At 41.8% G+C, this 20,377-nt stretch overlaps 1 protein-coding gene across 2 annotated transcripts in view; it reads left to right on the top strand.

Moving 5' to 3' along the window:
* Positions 1-1,935: 1,935 nt before the first annotated feature.
* The window catches only part of fgd5a (FYVE, RhoGEF and PH domain containing 5a), a 34,307-nt gene continuing 15,865 nt past the window's right edge, over positions 1,936-20,377 (top strand). For both annotated transcript variants that reach the window (XM_078247908.1, XM_078247907.1), the window contains exons 1-7: positions 1,936-2,227; positions 4,587-7,368; positions 12,623-12,740; positions 13,674-13,732; positions 14,132-14,162; positions 16,885-17,036; positions 18,979-19,135. In XM_078247908.1, the coding sequence (XP_078104034.1) occupies positions 2,218-2,227; positions 4,587-7,368; positions 12,623-12,740; positions 13,674-13,732; positions 14,132-14,162; positions 16,885-17,036; positions 18,979-19,135 (3,309 nt within the window). In that variant the 5' untranslated portion in view covers positions 1,936-2,217. The remainder of the gene's footprint in view (positions 2,228-4,586; positions 7,369-12,622; positions 12,741-13,673; positions 13,733-14,131; positions 14,163-16,884; positions 17,037-18,978; positions 19,136-20,377) is intronic.

Genomic DNA, 20,377 nt, shown 5'->3' with positions numbered 1-20,377 from the left:
CCACATCTGGAGGGACATTTACTCCTAAAGCCATTCTTTTCTGCAGCCACATGACACAATACTCTTGACAGGTTCTATTTGCACACCCTGCAAAAGCAAAACATATTTTGCACAAATGAACCCAAAAAAAAAAAACATCGTATGTAGCAATTGTGAGTCAAATACTCTTGAGAAAGGCAATTTGGCACTGCCAAAAGACCAGAGTGGAGCTATCTTTAGTCATCCAATTGAAAAACAAAAGGTTACTTTAAGGCAGCTATAAATGTGCTACTACTGACACATTAAAACTGGTCTTGGCTTCAACACTCCATAATGGTTATTACAGTATCTCATTGTGACAAGGGGAAGCAAAACAACTGAGTCACAGTGATTTAATTGTTTTGGTGGTGTTGTAGCATATTGCAAAATACATTACTCAGCATCCTATTTACACAAACAAACAGCTTAATTACTGCAGCAAACACAATGGGTGCATCTTCAACAGAAATCATTTTCAAAGTCAATACCCTCTTTAGTAGCATGCTTAATAATTTAGAAATTTTATCATTACACACACCAAACATATTTATTGTTTAATGAGATGACCCTCATGCAAGTGCAAAGATAACACGAGGTGATTATAACGTTAACTCTCTCTAAACACCTCTTAGAGTCTGACAGAGCTCTGCACCTGCAGCAAAGCTTCATCCTTCCTGCACCAAACCATCTGGAATGGGAATTTTGCTGTGTGTAATGTATGGGTCTGTATGCTGCTGCAGCAGTCAGGACCAGAGCCCTGTGGTGGTAGAGCACAGCTGATTCTTTTGTTGTGCTTCTCTACTCTATCACTATCTTTTTTAACTCTGCTGTAAAAATCCCAGAAGTATGCTACGTTGTTTGACCTTCAGTGTGTGGGTGTTGGGAGCTGACAAATCAAAGACCCCTTGTGGGCGACGATCCCAGCCTCCCCCTGTGTTGCACAAGGTGCCTCTGTCCTTGAAAGCACATAATGAGTCCCGGACTAAAGCTGGTCAAAGTTTGTCTGTTCCTCGAACCATCAGGCTCTGCACAGCATCAGTCAATCAGCTCTGTTAGAGGTTACCTAAGGGGTTAACATCACCTTCCCATCTGTTGCTAAGGAAGTGTTGCCTGTTGTGCAGGAAACAGGGAGAGTGGTTTCCTGTTATGAAGAGAGGTTTTTAAAGGCTTGCATTCATTCAATCATGCAACAGATGCCTGGGCCAGGAAGCCTGGCCAATAGCAAAAGCTTTGGTGTCCTACAGAAACTGTATTTGGAAACTGCTTTTAGGAACCTTTCTATGTACTGTTCTGGTTCAGGAAATAATACATGAGCAAAAACATGCCGGAGAAAACACTGAGAAGAATATTTTTCTACATATATTTCTAAATATCTGATATATATATATATATATATATATATATATATATATATATATATATATATACTGTGTACTTCTCCCTAGCTTACGTGTTCCAGTCATTCTAAGCATGAAAAGTATGCTATGACACAGTTTACCAGCTCATGTAACTGTGGATCTTAACTTTCCAACTGCTATCAATCAGTGAAGGGACCTGCACCATGCACCAAACAAAAAAAAAAACGTTGTGCAAAAACAGTAGCTGCAGATTTAAAGCTGCCCATCAGCACAATCAAACATTATTGGCTTATAGTCTCCTCTGTTACGTTCCAAATCTCTCACACTGAGTGGATTTGGTCTCACACATTTATGCTGCCTCTAGAATATTGCATCTGTGGAGCAGTGTCCTGAAACAAAACACGACCAGATGTGAATAAAAAAAAAAAAACAGATGTAATGCTGTGCATTGCAAAAATGAAACATATAGTGAGTTTGGTTTGCGCTCCGTGTCCGCGCCGTGATGTAGGGTAGGCTAGTCCTGCCTCAGGAAGCACCAAGCTGCACCTCCCGTTTCCACACAGGAGCGCAGCAGTTTACTGTAGCATCAGCACTGGAGATGCACGCCGCTTGAAAGCTCAGCTGACACTCTGCGAACACTGCCGAACAGGGGCGTCTTCCACAAGTAGACTCACACTGGAGAAAACCAAGACGAAAATGGTCAACAACTCTTCTTTTACCACTTGATTTTCCCGCATTGTGTTTGTATCTGGATTAAGTTTCCACGTCATTTCGAGGGACGCGGTCGGTGTGGGGAAACATGAGGATAACTGTCTGTTCCCGTGGATGATGATGCTCCACAATGAACGCAGGTTAGTTGTTAATCTTTTATGTTCCTGTAAAGAGTCCAGAAATCAAACTTTAAATGTTGTACAGCAAACAAAGTGAGACGGTGTGGGTGTGTGTTCATGTGTTAAATGTGTAAGAGATGGGGGGCGGTGGAAATTAATTGAATTGGTTGATTTCATCTGAAAACCTATTTCATCTGTTTATTTTCCACCCATTTGACATAAAAATAGATTTTTATTGCAACTAAATGCAACCTGTTGTAGTGTTTTAAATGAGTTATTCCATAGGTAAAATGAAATAAACACAGCAATGGATTAATTGCTATACTGGGATTTTCATGGAAATTATGTTAATAGTTTCCCCATAACAGCAATGATAGAGGGATGAATTTATATACAGACATTTGCTTAAATCTATAGCAATGGATACAGTTACAATATAGTTGGGGTTGGGGGTGGTCTGTTCTAGGATAAGTATCTGCTAATAGGGTTAGGATTATAATCCATGCCTGTGAAAGTAGACAGAGCCTATGCTGGAAGGTAAGGTGAAGTGTCCTGTGAATTTAAGTGAAAGTGGTGAAAATGATAATGAAGATGTTATTTGTGTCAAATGAAATCTTTATTTTGAAAATAATGTCCTATTTTGTTTTTTTCTGATTAGTCCCTTTGGATTTTAGACAAGTTGTTAAGGTTTAACGGGTGACATTACATGATGAGGACACAGTCTGAATTGATATCCTGTGAGTTTGGCACAGCCAAGGTCCCGTCTATCTCTTCCTTTGTTTTTCAAACATTTGTTTTAATTGAATTCTTGTTGCACATTTCATATCCTGTTGTTTGCAGTTGGGTACATTGTCAGACTGGGACCCTTGTTTTCTCTCCCAGTTTTATTGTTCTTTGATTCACTCAAAGGGCCTTTTTAGCAGAAAAAAAGCACGCGTGTGTGCATATATGTGTGTGTGTGTGTGTCTGTGTGAGTATGTTTTGTGAGAATCGAAAGAAAGAATGACGAAAAGGAAGTCCATTTGTGTTGTGAAAATCTGTACTCCAAGAGAGGTTCATGGAGGAGTGATGGGGGGCATGGTCTTAATGTCCTTCCCCCCATAGACATCCTGTGTGGAGTCCAAGGAGGCTCTGCTGTAGCATCTAATGAACCTGGAATTCTTAAAAGATAGAGCGTGGTGACATTATTGGGAAAAAATATAATTGTGGCCAGAAAGAAATGTATGACAATGACGGGCAGTTTCTTCAAAAACTCATATTAAACTGGTGTCTAGAGAGAGAGAGACTAAAAGAGAGTGAGAGAAAACACTCAGAGATAGCCAGAGTGCACGCAGGGTTTAATAGGATGTGCGTCAGGGCAGGTACTAAATAACAGGAAGAGACACGGGGTGTACACACTTTGTTAAGTATGGGTGTGTTTCATGACAATTCTAAATTTTGTAAGCAGTGTTCTCTAATTACTTGACGATTTTTAACACTTAACAACTAAATGTAAAGTCAAAATTCAAAAGGTAGACGCTCAGTGTCAAAATTAGAATGAGGCGTTATCATCCATTTAAATACAGATAACGCATTTTTGGAGCAATAACAAAATCGTTTTTAAAGTTTTTGACGACAATTGGCCAATCATTTGTTCAATCTAATTCTGCTATAAGCGTCCAACCTGTGTCATTTCCCAGACAGGGAGATGTTATTGTTCCTCCTCTAAGTACCCTGTGGCTCTGTTGTTTTTCCTGCTGATAATGTCCCCTGCAGCATTCTGCATGTCACTGACTATTGTACAGGATTTGACTTCCTCTTAGCATTCTATATCAAAGATATATTTCTATATTTAAAGAAGTGATCAGGACTGTCAACATTACATGTAAACACAAAATCTTGCTGCTAGCTTGTCTTTCCCATCCCGCCTGTTTGTGCCACTTGTGCTATGCCTGTGAGGTTGTCTGTTACATGGACTGAACGTTTGGCTTATGTGTGTATGTGTGGGTTGGTGTTGTTGTTGATGATGACCAACTGTTCTTGTTTATATGTTGATCTTGTCATTTTTTATTTTTTTTTACATTTATAGTCAATTTTACTTGTATTGGGCTAAACCTGTATGTACTATTATAATGCTTTTATCTTTTTAGGTGTGACATTGTACGATCTGTCCATGGACAGCAGATGTAAAATAGCCTTTTGGCTAATTCTGGCACATTTTACATTTTTATATGTATTATTAATGTGCATTGTCCATGTTAAATAAACCTGAAATAAATAAAATAAAAATAAAACAGGACCCACATATATTTATATTCGATATTAGGTAAAATAGAAGAACTGAAAATATTAAGTTGCTTTTACTTTTATTCTAATTAACTTTTCTTTTCTCTTTGCACAGACTTTCAAAATCCAATGCAAGTCCCTCAACCACAGGTTCGCAGTCATCTGACCATCAAAGTGCAGTCCAAACTGATGTCCAGGCCGTGTCCCCCTGTCCGTGGTCCAAAACCTCCTGTTGCCCCAAAGCCCAGACCCCTGTATGAGCCTCACACACAAGAGGAGGTCTGCCCCCCACAGAGCCTGAGTAACGGAGACCTGGCTCACTGTGATGGGGAGACAGAAGATTTGCAGGAAATGGCTGAGGAGAATCATGACAAAGAGGAGAAAAGTGAGGCAGAGGACTTGGTTAATGACAGTGTCACCGGACACAATGATGAAGAGGAAATAGCAGAAAGAGAAATTGAGGACGAAACAGAAAAAGAAGACATATTTGTTAATGATGGCGACAGCATAGGCTCTCAGGACACAGTCAAAGCAGATGATGGTTCTCCTGATGACACTACTGAGGATGAAAACACTGACAATGACTTGAACCAGACTGAAGGTGGCAATCACACTGATGATGAGAATACATCAACGCCTTCACTTCCTCCTGCTGAAGTGGAGGATGAAACAGGAGAGGAGGAGGAAGAGGAGGAACAGAGTTTTAGTGAAAAAATTGAAATTGTTTGTGACTCTACAGGACACTCAGACGAACATGTAGAGGAACAAAATCTTGATCACATCAGTCAGGGTGATAAGGACAATGACACTGGACGTAATGAAGTGGACAGTGAACAAAGTGAGGACTGTGTGCACTCTGATTTACACACAGATGAGACCGAGCTGGAAGCTGGAGGATTTGCATTTAGATTCAGCGTGCTTCCAACTGTAACTGAAGAGTATCCCTACGATGTGATTGGCCCCACAGACGATGCTAGTGATACATGCGAGTCATGTGACACAGCTGAAACAGGGGAAACAGGGGTATGGCAACCAGAACGGGCCACCAAGGACCTCTCTGGCTGTTTTCGATTCACATCCAGCACGGAGGATGTGTTTGGACCTTATGCTGTCATTGAAGCTGTTCTGCCAGATATGACCGGCACCGCTGACCCAGAGTGGAGTCAGGATGATACGGATGAGAAACCTTCAAATGAACTGCAAGCGGCAGGTGCTTCTAACCAGGAACCTTACTATGTGTCATCAGATGACGTGGACAAGCTAGAGGATAAGCAAGCCCTGTCAGAACAGGGTGAGATTGAGGAGGGCACAGAGGAGTCTAATCAGCACAAAGACAAAGCAAAAGACAGTGAGTCAACAGATGAGTATGCAGACATTGATGATTCCCTCTGCCTTCAAGCAGAGGATGAGCGGTTGGAGTGTGTCTCATCGGAAGATTACGTTGAGATAGGCGATGATGACGAAGAGGAAGAAACGGAAAAGAAGCATATCAAAGGAAAAACTGCAAAAGAGAGAACAGCTAAACGAGAGCAGGTTTTCCTCAACCAGCGAACAAGCTGCCAGCCTCGCCTCAGGTTGTGCAACATCACAGTGCCAGCAGACCTAGAAGTAGGCCGCACCCCTGAGCTCACCAACAGGGTGGTATTTGCCCACACCACTGAGGCCTTCGAAGAAGACATTGAGGAACTAGACTGCCATATTGTGCCTTACTATGAGGACACAGACTCGGACAGTGAAGAGCATATATACGAAGAGGCAGGTTTTGACTCAGAAGGGGAGAACTTTGTGACACTTGATCGGAAGACTATTGTCACACGATCACGCTCTTATTCTGGGAAAGTTCCGGGTTATGTCCCAGAAACTGTGCCAGAGGAGACAGGGACAGAGTACCAGACTCATGACTACTGCACAGTGGCCTTAGATAAAAACAATGAACCACTAAGCCATTCACAGCAGCCTGGGGTCAACTGTTCAATCCCGTCTATGAAGTCTCGCCGCTTCTTGTTTTATTCCCGGTCTGCAGAGGGTCCAGAATTGACATTGACCACTCCCACAGAGATCAACAACTCTCTGAAGGATGACATCAGGATGAAGAGGAAAGATGATACCCTTTCACTCCCATGTGTCATAAGCTCTTCTGGAAGCTTCTCCCAGCGTAGCCATCAATCATCCAGTGGGGTTTCCACACCTACCTCTCTAGTGGACATCCCACCACCCTTTGAGCTGGCATACATCACTAAAAGACCAGTCACCAAGAGTTCCCCATCCCTCCTGATCCAGCATGAACCCAATGACATACCTAAAAAGAAGTCCTCCTTCAAGCGCTTCCTGGCGCTCAAGTTCAAGAGGAAGACTGATTCGAAGGGTTTCAGTGATGGAAGTGTCCGCTCTTCACGTTCTTCCTCAGAGTCCAGCCATCACGGCCCAGCAAGATTCATAGAGCTTGATCGTAGAAGCACTGGCAGCTCTCCTCAGCTTCAGTCCCATGTTGTGAACCCCCAGCAGCGTCCTTTAGACCTGCCATCCCCATTTTTCCTCTACAAAGACCACCAGAGGAGAAAAGGAGACCTCAAAGCTTATGGAAGAGGGGTCTCCAGAGTGGAGTCCTTCGAGGAGCGTTCTCGGCGCTCCGCCATGCCACTGCCTTTGACCAAACCCCGCTCCATCTCCTTCCCCAGTGCTGACACCTCAGACTATGAAAACATCCCAGCTATGAGCTCAGACTATGAGAACATCCAGATCCCAGGCAGACCCACCAGATCCCACACTGTGACTGAGTTTTTTGAGGACCCAAATCGCACTACAGTTGCCTGCAATGAGAATGATGGCTATGTGGATATGAATAGTTTCCCTGGGATTGACAGCATAACCCAGACATTGAATGCAGACTCTGAAAGGTATTGTAAAAGCTCAATGAAGTTAAAATGGTTTTGTATCATTCCAAGCAAACCTGAAAAAGTTGATTCACCCAAGTTACAAAAAACATACTGTATGTTACCTTACTTTACATGTTTTACCTAGACTCTACAGTAGTGGTACTGTATCTAGCCATACAGATCATTTTGTTTGATTTGCCCAGGTTTTGAAATACCTTTCTCTGAAATACCTTTCTGCTGCAAACTTGTATTTGGGTTAAAGCAGAAATCAAATAAAAATGAATAAAACCACAATTAAAACCAAAATTACCTGCATGGCTGGATACCACAAACTTCGGTGTGCTGACCCATTAATGTATTAAGTATTTAGGTATTTATCATCAGCACCATCCATTTTAGAGCTTGTACAATTAGTCAAATAATAGAATAGTTGAATGAAACCATTTTTAATGTTCATGTTTGTAGTCTGTAGAACAAGCAAGAAGGTTTATATCTAGAACAACTCTTAAAATAGTCCGCTGAGCTGTTAAGCCTGGACCTAGCTGTTCAGAGGGGCAATCTTGACCCCTGACCAGCTGACATATATTCTTACACTGTATCTCAGATGAGCGGAGGGCACCTGGCTGAGTAGAATCGGATCTCCCTCTTGTAGAAAAGTGTTCAGTGAGAGATGAGCAGCCTGCTATGTCAGGCATCGCTGGCGTTGGGAAGATGGACAATGCTTGTGGGAGAGCTTACTCCTGTTTTTCATTTGGTGGATTTAGAGGTCACATCTGGTGCCGCTGCTTCCTATGCAAGTCTGAGGTGATAGAACAGCTAATGGCAATTAGAAAGCTCGCTGAACGCAGGTTACTCACATTAGAGAAAATCATTATGGGCTGCAATTAAAAGTGAAAAAATGTAGGGGGCTTCCTTTCACACAAAGAAGTGGAGAAGGATGAAGAAGAAGGTGAGAGAGCGAGGGGAGGGGATGTGCTAGAAGAGTGAAAATACAAAGAGTAAAGCGATAAAGTCATATAGAGGTGGGGGAGGGAAAAGTAAGAACAGGAGAAAGGGAGCAAGAGCAGCTCTGGTGTAATTGCTCTCCTGTACCTGACACTTATTGTTAAGTTTAGGAGGGCTTTTATTAAAGTAGCTCTCTCCCGAGTGCTTCTCTTTCATTGGACCCTTAAGGGTTGCAGGATTTACTGCAGTGTGTGATAGAGTGAGGAATCACTGCAGTCAGATTGTATCAAATTACCCCGGCCTGTGCCATAGCTTTAGCCAGGATGGGCTACAGTCTTTCCCAGTTCTTAATAAAATAGTTGTGTTTGATGACCTGTGTGTAGTCAAAGAGATAGGTCATTAGCAAGAGCTTCTTCAAAGGCTTACATTTTCCATGTTATTTAGCAGATACTGTCTTTCATATCTATTCTGCCTTACACAAAGAAAGCTTGTCTCCTCCAGACATTCTGTGCAAAACTATGCTGTGATTTCCCCACGGTTTATTTATAGTGTATTTTAAACGTTATACATACCTCAACATTTGACACACTTCCATTTCCCAGTTAAGGGGAGGGCTCTTTTTCTCCCAGTGATGTTATCGATGTGGCTCATTGTGTGTGTGTGTGTGTGTGTGTGTGTGTGTGTGTGTGTGTGTGTGTGTGTGTGTGTGTGTGTGTGTGTGTGTGTGTGTGTATGGGGGGGTCCCCTCACACCACTCACAGAGACGCAAAGAACCTATCTGTCCTGTCACCTCGCCTTCACTGCATTCCCCCCGGAGATGCTTCTGTTGCCAGGGCCAACTTTTGGTGTGTGTATACGGGGCGTTTTTGTTTGTTTTTTTAGTCTGAGTGTATACATGTGTGTGCATGTGTGCACATAATAATAAGTCATGTGTAGTCATGTGTAGTCAGTGTAGGTGTTTGTCCCTGGCTTTGTGTGTACATCTTACACCAAACTCTGTCTGCTTGACATTGATGCTGTCGACCCACAGAGACAAAGTAGATTTTTGTGGTGAGGAAAATGACCAAATGGCCTCAGAGCACTGCACACAAAGGGACTGTGCCTACAGTAGCAGACACGCATTTTAAGGAGAACTCACAAAGCTGCTGTTCCACAGGCCTGGCTTGTTTCCACTTGTGTGATTAATGTATAGCCCCATTCAGACACTACTTTAGCACAAGCATTCAGGGTACGCAAAGAGACATGTTCATTAGCAACCACAGTGTACAATGGAAAATGAACAGGCGCACTAATGATTCATCCCAAACCGAACCAAGGTGTGTGGTGTGTGTGTGTGTGTGTGTGTGTGTGTGTGTGTGTGTGTGTGTGTGTGTGTGTGTGTGTGTGTGTGTGTGTGTGTGTGTGTGCAGTCTCAGCAGAATTGCCTTTGCCAAGTAGCCAAAAAGACGTGTTAGCAGATAAAGCCCCGGATTTGTGATTGTGCTCAACTTAAGCAGTTCCAGGTAGACTTACGCACCAGTAATGCAGATGGGTTGTTGTCCCTGTGTACACAGTAAACAGAGCTATAGTGGTATGTTCAGTACGATACTGCTAATGTATGCAAAAATGTACATCTCTAGCTTACCCTTTGGTGGCAAACAGTTCAACATGAGCCTCTTCAGAGTGATGACAAAGCCCGGCCATGGCCTCTAAAACAGCTCCTCCACCCACTGTTATGCTAGCGTTAGTAGTGATGAGGGAGCCATCTTAAGTACATTGTTGTACTGGGTGGTGGCTGTGTGCTGTGTGGCGAGGTGGTGGACAGGGCGTGTCGTTGGCTCGCCAGGCCTGGTGCCATGCGCTCTGAGGTCATTGCCAGGTCATCCCCGGGGAGGAAGTGTCCAGCCTAGGAGCTTCCCACCAGCATGTTTACAGGAAATGCAGGACGAGGGCGGGGCTATGGCGGGAGGCAGTGAGGTGGAGACAGGAGAGGATAGATAGGATGAAGGGAGGAGACGGGGGTCACCGTGGTGGGGTGGAGGTTCCCAGACTCTCCCTTGAACAACAAGATGAGGTGTGGTACCGACAGGAATGCCAGGTCTGCTGTTATTGTTGCTCCAGTTTGTCAGCCTACCGCTTCATACACCCCTGAAGTCCTCTTGGTACAGTGGCGTAAAGGATAAATCAACTGAAAACAAGTGAGCAGAGGTTATAACACTGTTAGATATGTGGCCCTGAATCACAGCCTGTTACATGACGTGAGGTTATCATTATCCAACGCCGTCAGAGCGCCAGCGTCTACACCAATCACTGTCACAACAGCAGCAGCACAGCCGCCACAGGCTACATGTAATCATCATCACTAAAAGCAGCAAACAATTTAAAACTGCTCCCAATCGCTTGATCGGATTGATAGCCGCTCCTATTTCATATACAGGCCTGTCTGATTACACTCAATATATATTTTAATACTCAATGTTTAGCTCAATTGAATTACATATTACAGGCATCATCAAATTCACAGGGGATTGGTGGAATAAAGGTCTTTTTCACAGAGAGTCATTGTGTCCTCCTCTGAATCTGACACAGCAGATTTAACTTTGCCGTGTTATAAAAGACATTGCAATCTGCTGGAATAATAGCATTGCCTTAATGGTCTTAGACTTTTACGTATTATCATATTACAAATATCACATATTCGCAAGTTTAAATATGTAACATTATATGAAGCTGAATGGAGCTAAACAAAAGCTATATTGGGGATTTTATGGTGAGAAATGGGCTACATTGGTAAAGAAGAATACACATATGAAGGAATTCCTCAAATAAATCAGAGCTTAAGAATGAGTTAAAAGAAGACCCATCCCTCCTGTTCTCTTTCTCTCCCCAACATCACCAAGGAGCCCACACCAAGTTGATCTGTCTGCTCTGAGGTCAACCATGATTAATGGCCCGTAGGCCTTTCTTCAGCCCACCCAATATGGATGTGTGTGCGTGCGTGCGTGTGAACGTCATAAAGTAGTGAGTCTGAATGAAGATTAAGTCCAGTGGCGGCAACTCTGTTAACCTTTGGTCTTCTAATAGCCGTCTACTCTTTGCACACACAGGGGGCTTTTTAGGAACATCAGGACAAAAAAAAAATCACAATTTATCATAATCGCAATGCCCTAAAGCCCTATGTGATGTATTTAAATTGCTTTTTTAGTTGCCAGGCAATAAAACAATAAAACCAAAGATATTCAGTTTAATATTACATAACAAAAACAGCAAATGATTCCAATTAAGAAGCTTGAACCAGAGAGTGTTTGACATTAGTGCTTGATGATTGGCAATTATTTTTTTGTTGATCAACTAATCGATTAATGGACTAATCTCTGCAGTTTTAGATAGGAACATATGCACGTTTGTTTGACAATTTGAAGGGAAGTCCTTATAAAATATTTCCCCCATTTCTGGAGCAAGAGCAATAATTTGTTTAACATAAAGCATTCTGCACAGATGAGGTAGAAATACAGTATGTCATAGAGAAAGTGGACACATTGCATCGCAAGTATGCAATGCAACCTTTCCATTTCTGGTGAAACCTGCAGCTATATGACAGCTATATGACAAGCTGTCCCATAGCTGTCAGCTGCTTTGACAATACTTGTTATCCAGTTATAGTGGCAAAATGAATTTGGTCAAACATGCTGAATGGATCTTTAATAATTACCACGGGTAGCAATAAAAGGGATTACATGTGAAATGACCTACAGCGTGAAACCTTTCCATTTCTGGTGAAACCTGCAGCTATATGACAGCTATATGACAAGCTGTCCCATAGCTGTCAGCTGCTTTGACAATACTTGTTATCCAGTTATTGTGGCAAAATGAATTTGGTCAAACATACTGAATGGATCTTTAATAATTAACCCCGGGTAGCAATAAAAGGGATTACATGTGAAATGACCTACAGCGTGCCCCTCTCGGGTACAGCAGCACACAAAAGGATTACCAGTGTATGAACACAACTGTGCCATCTGTGAGATGAACTAATGATGAAAGAGATTACAGTGTGCCACTGGAGGACTCCATATGAGGAGTGGAAATGTTCAGAGACACACACAGGAAAAGGAAAAACCTATATTTATAGAGAACTTATTTTGAGAATATGCTGCTGCAACGATTTACTGTAAATGTGCTATTTAGAATTTGTGTCATCAATGCCTTCCTGCAGTCCCAATTGAAAATATTCAGTGTCTTTATTTAGGGTTAAAGCAGTGCTATACAGTGCATACTATATATTATATATTCATATTTCAGTATCAGTGCTGTTTTGTGGTAGTCATACTGTCTTTTCCTCCCTTGGCAGTGCCTACACAGAGCCTTTCCCAATGAACCCCGTCTCTGCTGGGCTGTCAGCGGACGAGGACCATGGACGTACTTCAGAGGAGGAAGAGGGGGTGGCTGAGCAGAGTTATGATCGACAGGTAAGATATGGGATACAAAGACAAATGAAAGCAGGGTGGAAGGGGGTTAATTCAAACCTTCGAGATCCCAACTGGAGTAACAAATCAAAATAATGAGCAAAAAATGCTGCAAGTCCTATTAATAGGCCCTAGATTGGAATTGGTTGCCAGATTTGAATAAAAATATATCATAACATAAGATAGTAGGAGTGAACCACAGAACCTAATGGCAATTACTGTACACATCTCTATGGGAAGATGCATTGAAACTGCTGTGGCTTTAGTCGAACATTATGTACAGGTCCAGAGATATCAAGCTTGTTGAAATGTATCGCCTAAAACTCCCCAGACTTCTGTAGAGTAAAAGGCAGCCATTTTACAGTAACACGCATTTCCTTGTTTTCTTCTTCTTCAAAGAAAAAATACAATAAATAACAGGAAAAAAACAGGGAGGAAGAGGACCAGAGATGCATTTAATTCAACTGTGTTTCGAGGAAATGAGGATCAGTGTGCTTTTAATGCAGTATTTGTGAAATGCCCCACAAAGGAAAAAATAACACTGACAAAGCACAGGAGCCTTGCCGGTAAACCCCTAAATGGCTTCAATGTTATGTTTTGGCTCGGATGTTTTGAGACCCTGCGATTAGCCTCTAAATCAATGGGCAGCATTGTTGTCGCCACACACACACACAGCCTCTCATACATAATGCAGCTGAATTTAAAAGTCCCGTATTTGAGAAAGCCTTCATGTCTATGCTGCACTGTAATGAAATAATCAGTCTTATTTGACAGCAGAAATCTAACAAAAAAACGTGAATTTGCTTTTCCGCCAGTCTCCTTGGCTGCTGCGTAGCTGTTCCTATTAATGTTTAAGAGGAATACATGCCCACAGAGGGCCTTTAAACATTAGCTGTGTTAATTCATCTTCCACTATTCTCCCTCCCTGTCACCCAGATTGATGGCCGATCCCGAGCTTTCTACGTTGCCAAAGAGCTCGTCGACTCAGAGAGACTGTAAGTATATGCATTTGATTCCCCCATTTGCACACTTCTCCTGCATGTCACCACACACAAACACGCTGCATCCAAATCTGGTGTTTTGTCTTTTTATGGTCCTCTATTTGCTCTCCTATTCCTTCCAACTGTATCTCTCCTGCTCCAAAGCTAATTCATCGTGCATGCAGAGTAACTGACAGCCAATTATACAAGTGTCTTGTGTAACTTATTAAACACACACCGGCCTTGCCCTTGCCCCGTTACACAATTACCATTCTTATGATGTAGTTTTCTCATCATGCATACTTTAGATAATTTAATGAGTCTTGTAGAAAGATGATCGTAGTTGTGTATAAGGTTGTAAATTCCTTTTCACTGTTTAATTAAATCTTTTGTTTCTCTCTTCTTGTTTTCCAGACACGTCAGTGCACTCAAGTACCTTCAAGAGGTAAGAATACCTTCACTACCACGCCCATAAGTGTGCCACATTAGCTTTAAATGTCTCCTGCTTTAAGGCTTATTAAACTTTATTGAAAACCTACTGATAACATCATATCCTGTGTGTCTGCTCCCCAGTCTCTGTCTCCACTTCTCCCCCCCCTCCCTGTTGTAAGGCTCTGCTAAGGTTTATCAATGTTGTTGCAGCAAGATCTACTTCCTGGTCTTGACAAAGTTGACATATTGCACTCTGGAGTGGTCAGTTGTGAGATGACGCAGCGTGCGTACACCAGGCACTGTTACTGATGCTGTCCTTGTATGCTTACTCAACTGATATGTGTACTGATATGTATTCTCAAGCAACCCAGCTGTTGTGCCACCTAAAGGTCACAAAAAGGCTGTTGAGGCCTTTTATAGTGGTTGTATTAAATGCACGGTTTGAGCTCTTATGACCAGGTTAGCCATAAAATGGAGAATTCACCGCTCAGTAGGGTAACGAGTGTAGTTATTGCAGGACAGAGGATTTAAAGGTGAGCCTGTGGTTAAGCCTCTCGAGGACAGCAATGCATCACTCCCAAATGTTGTCATCTATTTCCATCATGTCTCACTCACTGCCTGTCAAAACAAGACCACATCTGCGGTGTTAGCAACAAAGAAGGATATCAACCAAAAAATACCACATAAATGACATTGAAACAGTTAAAACAATTATGAATCAAAAAGGAAAGTCATACAGGAGAGGTCAGATAGGCAACACCTTTTAAAGAATGGTGTGGAAGAGTTGCTATTAAGGTGACGGTTTCCAGTACGACTCTGACAGGTAGAGTCATTGAACCCAGAAAAGCCCATCAGTCAGCCTCTACCTTATAACCTTGAATAAGGTCATAACCTGAATTTCTTATGTGTGCCCCTCACAATGATTTATGAAAGCCTGCTTTGGGTACAGAAGCAGCTGCTTTGTATAATGTGTAATTTGATGCCATTAAACAGCAAGTAATGCAAATATTATATAATGGACGCCTTTAATAATCACAAATCTACAATATCATCATGCTGCTCAATTATACTAATTAGCTACATGCCAAACAGAAACATATGCTGCAAGTCAATATGTGCATCAGTGCTTCAGAAGTGACATGTTGACAGTATAGTTAGAACCACTGAATCTATTTTTCAGTATAAATAATGTGATTTCACAAATTCTCACTATGAATGATAGTGAGTTACCTTGGCTTGCACTCCTCTTCAGTGTTACCATACCACCTAATTGAATCTTTTGCCATCTTTCAAAGGTGACATTGATAGCTTTTTTTTATCTTGTTGTTGCATAATGCATAGGTGCAGTGTTAGGGTCTTATTGTTCTTCAAATTTCAAACTGTGATGTGTTGAGATATTAGTTACTGTTTCATGTAGACTGATGTCATAATTCACATGAAACTGAGTTATTCTGCTGCGAAACACTCCACCAGCACAACATGCCCAAACACACAGTTTGTGGGGGGAAAAACAGGAGCAGCGTTAAGTAAGAGGCACACATGAGCTATTGTTCCATTGTTTGATAAGGAATAACAAGAATACAAAGAATTTCCAGACCCTGTCTCCACATAGGAAGGGAGGACATGCTCCTCTTCTAAAGGACTTTCCCTATAACAGCTTCAACATATGAGGCTCAGGCTTATTCTTTTTTCTCGTTTGTAACCTGTGACCTCTGAACAGATTCTCTGTGCTGAGTTATGACCGAGCATGACTGGCTGCTCAACCAACTGCTTAACGTTGCTTCTTGACCTGCCTTACGTGAGGCAAATAGGGATAAGGTGGAGAGTGGACCAGTGAAATAGAGAGTAAAGCTCCTCTCATTCATGGATTTGAGTGTGTGTGTGTGTGTGTATATACCTGGGAGAAAGAGTCAAACAGAGCCGTTAAAGTAGCTGTTCTTCATGGCAGATGTGATGAATGTTAACACATACGCGATCGATTGTGCATGATGAACGGCATGTTCTGAAGCACCTAGTGTCATCACATCATGTCGAGGCCGACTGGGGTAACTGTTATGGCATGTGTATGTGCTTTACTCAGAACTAGAATAGATGGGCTCCAGACACTCATTCCTTACGGATACACAAAAGCTTTATATATGATGTTAGTTAGCCAGACAGCTTGGCCCACAGAGAAAACTGAGATTTTTAAAGCATGTTTGTTGACTCCTCACCTACTTTTATCTATTTTTGTCTTCATTTGCTGAGTAGATAAATAACCTCTCCCCTGGTTTTTCACTCCCATGTGCCATAACTCCTCATATTAGTCCTCTTAGTCTCTGACACTGCAGCTCTTAATGCCTGTTGTTATGTTTTATGTGTGCTGAATGGACTTCACTATGTACAAAACAGCATTGTGTTATTGAGTACCAAGGTCTTTATTCAACAACACCTGGTGTGTAACTCTCGTGCAAGCAGTGCCGCTTTTCCTGGGGTCCTGGACAGAGCCCAAAGTGACGGGGAGTCACTGAGGTGATATGAAGGGGCCGTGGCAGGAAGGCTGTTTAGGAGGATCTGACCTTCCTTCCTTCCATTTTTCTCCAATTTTCATTCCTCTATGACTTTCTTTTCTCCTTCACTCCCTCACTTCCCCCTTTCATCCTAACAGCCATTAGCTTCATTCCTTTCTACCACACGTTTTTGTCTTCTTAAAAATCTCTCCTCCTCACAAATCCTTTTTTCCCTCTCCTGTGCAGGACTTTAGGTCAGCAGTGACAGAGGCAGTGGGTGAGGAAGGGGAGCCTGTGCTGGAGGCGCAGAGGTTAGGAGAGATATTGGGCGTGCTCCCCCAGGTCTACGCTCTCCACAGCAGCATTCTTACTGAGCTGGAGGAACGCATAAGTCAGTGGTAAGAAACACAATGGATGTTACCGTTGGTTGCACTATGGTATGGTATGGATATGGTATGGCAAATGGTATGCACTAATTTGGTGCTGTTTTTAAGGGACAGTTTTACATTTTGGGAAATATGCATCTTGCAGAGAGTTAGATGAACAATTCTATACCTCTTATATCTCTGTGTACTAACTAAGCAGCCAGCTAGCTTAGCTTAGCATAAAGACTGGAAGCAGGGGGAAACCACTAGCCTGGCTCTGGCTAAAGGTGAAAAGTCCTACCAACACCTCTTACGCTCACTTGTTAACACGTTTGTGCTAAGTTAAGCAGCTGAGCTGAGCTAAGCAGCTGCTGATTGTATATATATATATAGATATATATATATGTATTAGTGAAAGCAGTGTAACAAAAGTGACATCCAAGGTAAATGACACATACAATACATAGACAAAACGTGCGCACAAACATGTTTAGACAGTGACAGACAGTTATGATGATGGGCTAAAAGGCAGAGAGAATGGTGTAAGTGTATAAATGTTGGGGTGTTTGAAATATAAGGACGGTAGACATGTATGTGTTTGGAGATCTTAAGTAGGTTGACAATTGTGGTGGAGGCAATAATCAGGAAGATCAGAGAAAGTCAACAAACTAATTTGAACTAAAAAAAAAAAATATGTATATATAATAAATAGACAGATATGAGAAGCAACAAAGTGAAATGTCATACTATCCCTAAACATCAACTGAGACTTTCAGCAATAACGTTTTTCTAGAGTTATTGTGATATTTTGAGATGTTCCTTAATCATAAAAGGGACATATGATAATTCCTAAGAGACCATAATGCATTCACAATAAATGTAGCATTTTTGTAAAGAGAACAACTTTCTAACTTGCACAACTTACAATTTACTCCAATTTGTATACATCTGTTTGTTGAAGGTTGTCAAACATCATTTTGGAAAATGTGAGAAATGAGTAACTTGGGGAGAAGTAGACTCGTTGAGGGAAAGTGGTTACAACAACAAAATAAGTTACAGATTCTTGGAATGCTCTGCATATCATACACCTTTGGATTTTTGCATTGATTTAAATCACAAACATTCACTGTGCATGAAATGAGTAAGGCAAGGCAATTTTATTTATATAGCACATTTCAGCAGCAGTGCAATTCAAAGTGCTTTACATAGAAATTAAAAATAATTATATATATAAAATAATAAAAACAGATAGAATACAGGAATAAAATTCACAGTGCACTACAATGAATTAAAAAAAGGCAATGTCAAAAAGAAAGGTCTTCAGCCTTGATTTAAAAGAGCTGAGAATAGGTGCTGACCTACAGTTTTCCAGGAGTTTGTTCCCGATATGTGGAGCATACAAACTAAACGCTGGATCCGCCTTTTTGGTTCTGATTCTGGGGATGGCAAGCAAACCTGCCCCAGATGATCTGAGAGGTCTGGGTGGTTCATAGTTCACAAGCATATCCGAAAGGTATTTTGGCCCTATACCATTTAGTGATTTATAAACCAGCAGAAGTATTTTGTAATCTATTCTTTGAGGCACTGGAAGCCAGTGTAGAGACATCAGAACTGGAGTGATGTGATCCACTTTCTTGGTGTTAGTGAGGACTCGAGCAGCAGCGTTCTGAATCAGCTGCAGCTGTCTGATTGATTTTTTAGGGAGACCTGTAAAGACACCGTTACAGTAGTCAAATCTACTGAAGATAAAGGCATGGACAAGTTTTTCCAAATCCTGTTGACACATAAGTCCTTTAACCCTTGATATATTTTTAAGATGATAAAAGGCAGACTTTGTTATTGTTTTAACGTGGCTGTTAAAATTCAGGTCAGAGTCCATAATTACACCAAGATTTCTGGCTTTGTCTGTTGTTTTTAACATTATCGTTTGAAGCCAAGAGAATGCACTTCATCTCTGATTTTCCTTTCTGTGTAGGGAGGAGAGCCAAAGGATAGTAGATGTGATTCTGTCACGTCGGGAGGACTTTGGGGTGTTTGACACCTTTATCTCAGAGTATGATCGCAGCATGTCCCTACTGGAGGGGAGTTGCAGTGACAACCAGGCCTTCGCCAATATCGTCAAGACATTTGAGGTAAAACACTGAACAGTCAGACTAGAACATGAGCAGATAAACAGTTCGTCTTTTTGTCTATTCCCATTTTTTCCCTTGTGTTGTTATGTGTGTATTATTTTACTGAGCATACTGAATGTGGGTTCGGAGCACTGCTCAATACCAAAAGATCACCTCTTCATAGGGGAACACTGGGAGAAGTATTTTGACACATATTCAAATGTCGGGTTCAGTTTCTCTGTTTGTGGAGGGAAAGTGAAGCCTTGTGTGTGTTTCCAGGGAGCAGAGATCCAACCTGGTATTTCTCCTGGCACTCACTCAGCGGCTCTCAACTTAGATTTTGTCATTTCGCTTCCACGGGGAGAAAATAGCCTTTCTAAAACTCCCTCTATCCCACTCCTCTCCATGGGACTGACCTTTCCACTGTCATGCTCGCATATTTTATACCCACTCAACCCCAAATACTCATTTTTTTTGTCCAGCATTGATCTCTTCATCCTTTTTACTCCCTGGAGAGCAGGGAAGTGGGATTTGGGTGACGGGATTGAAATTCATAAAAAAAAAAAGAAGCTCATTCTAAAGCTGTCGCAGTGGTCCACAGATTGTGTGCCTGGTCCACTTAAGCAACACTTTATCCTTATGTTGAATAGGAAATAGGAAAGGGTATAGTCCAAGCTGGTAACAATGACTATTTTTAACTAAAAGACAGTTTATTAACAGAGCCTATAGATAAGACTACAGAGATACAGCAATATATTTCTAATTTCAATGCGGCAGTGTCCTGGTCTACAGAATTGATTTACAATTTACAGAGTTGAAACTGCTGTGTAGCAGCACACAGGTCACCCTGAATAAGAAAATATACAAGCCTTTCCTTGGCTTCTATTTACGTTAAACTTTGGGTTTCACAAAGCTTCCTACTCAACTCAGCAACTTTCCCCCCAAAGGTATGCATTACCAGTTCCATGCTGTACTCTGATTCACTGTGAGTGGCTGACACAACGGTTCCAGGCGTTTCAAGTTTGATAAGAAAAGCAAACGGACAAGGCACCAACTGTTTCCGCTCATGAATATTCAGAAGCAGCTGCCCCTTCCCAGCAAAGATGTGGCACTGCCAGTCTTTAGTGAAGCTAATATAAATAGAAGGGAGTGGAGGTGAGAGATGAAGACTCCACCACACCATCACACCTACCTTAAGTATCTTACATATACCTGGTCTACGTCAGCCCTTGATAACCTTATTAATATCCCACTCCCCATTTG

The sequence above is a fragment of the Sander vitreus genome, chromosome 4 (genome assembly GCF_031162955.1).
Source record: "Sander vitreus isolate 19-12246 chromosome 4, sanVit1, whole genome shotgun sequence".
Classification (NCBI taxonomy): Eukaryota; Metazoa; Chordata; class Actinopteri; order Perciformes; family Percidae; genus Sander; species Sander vitreus.
The sequence above is the reverse complement of the archived record's forward strand: the minus strand, read 5'-3'. Positions and strand labels throughout refer to the sequence as shown.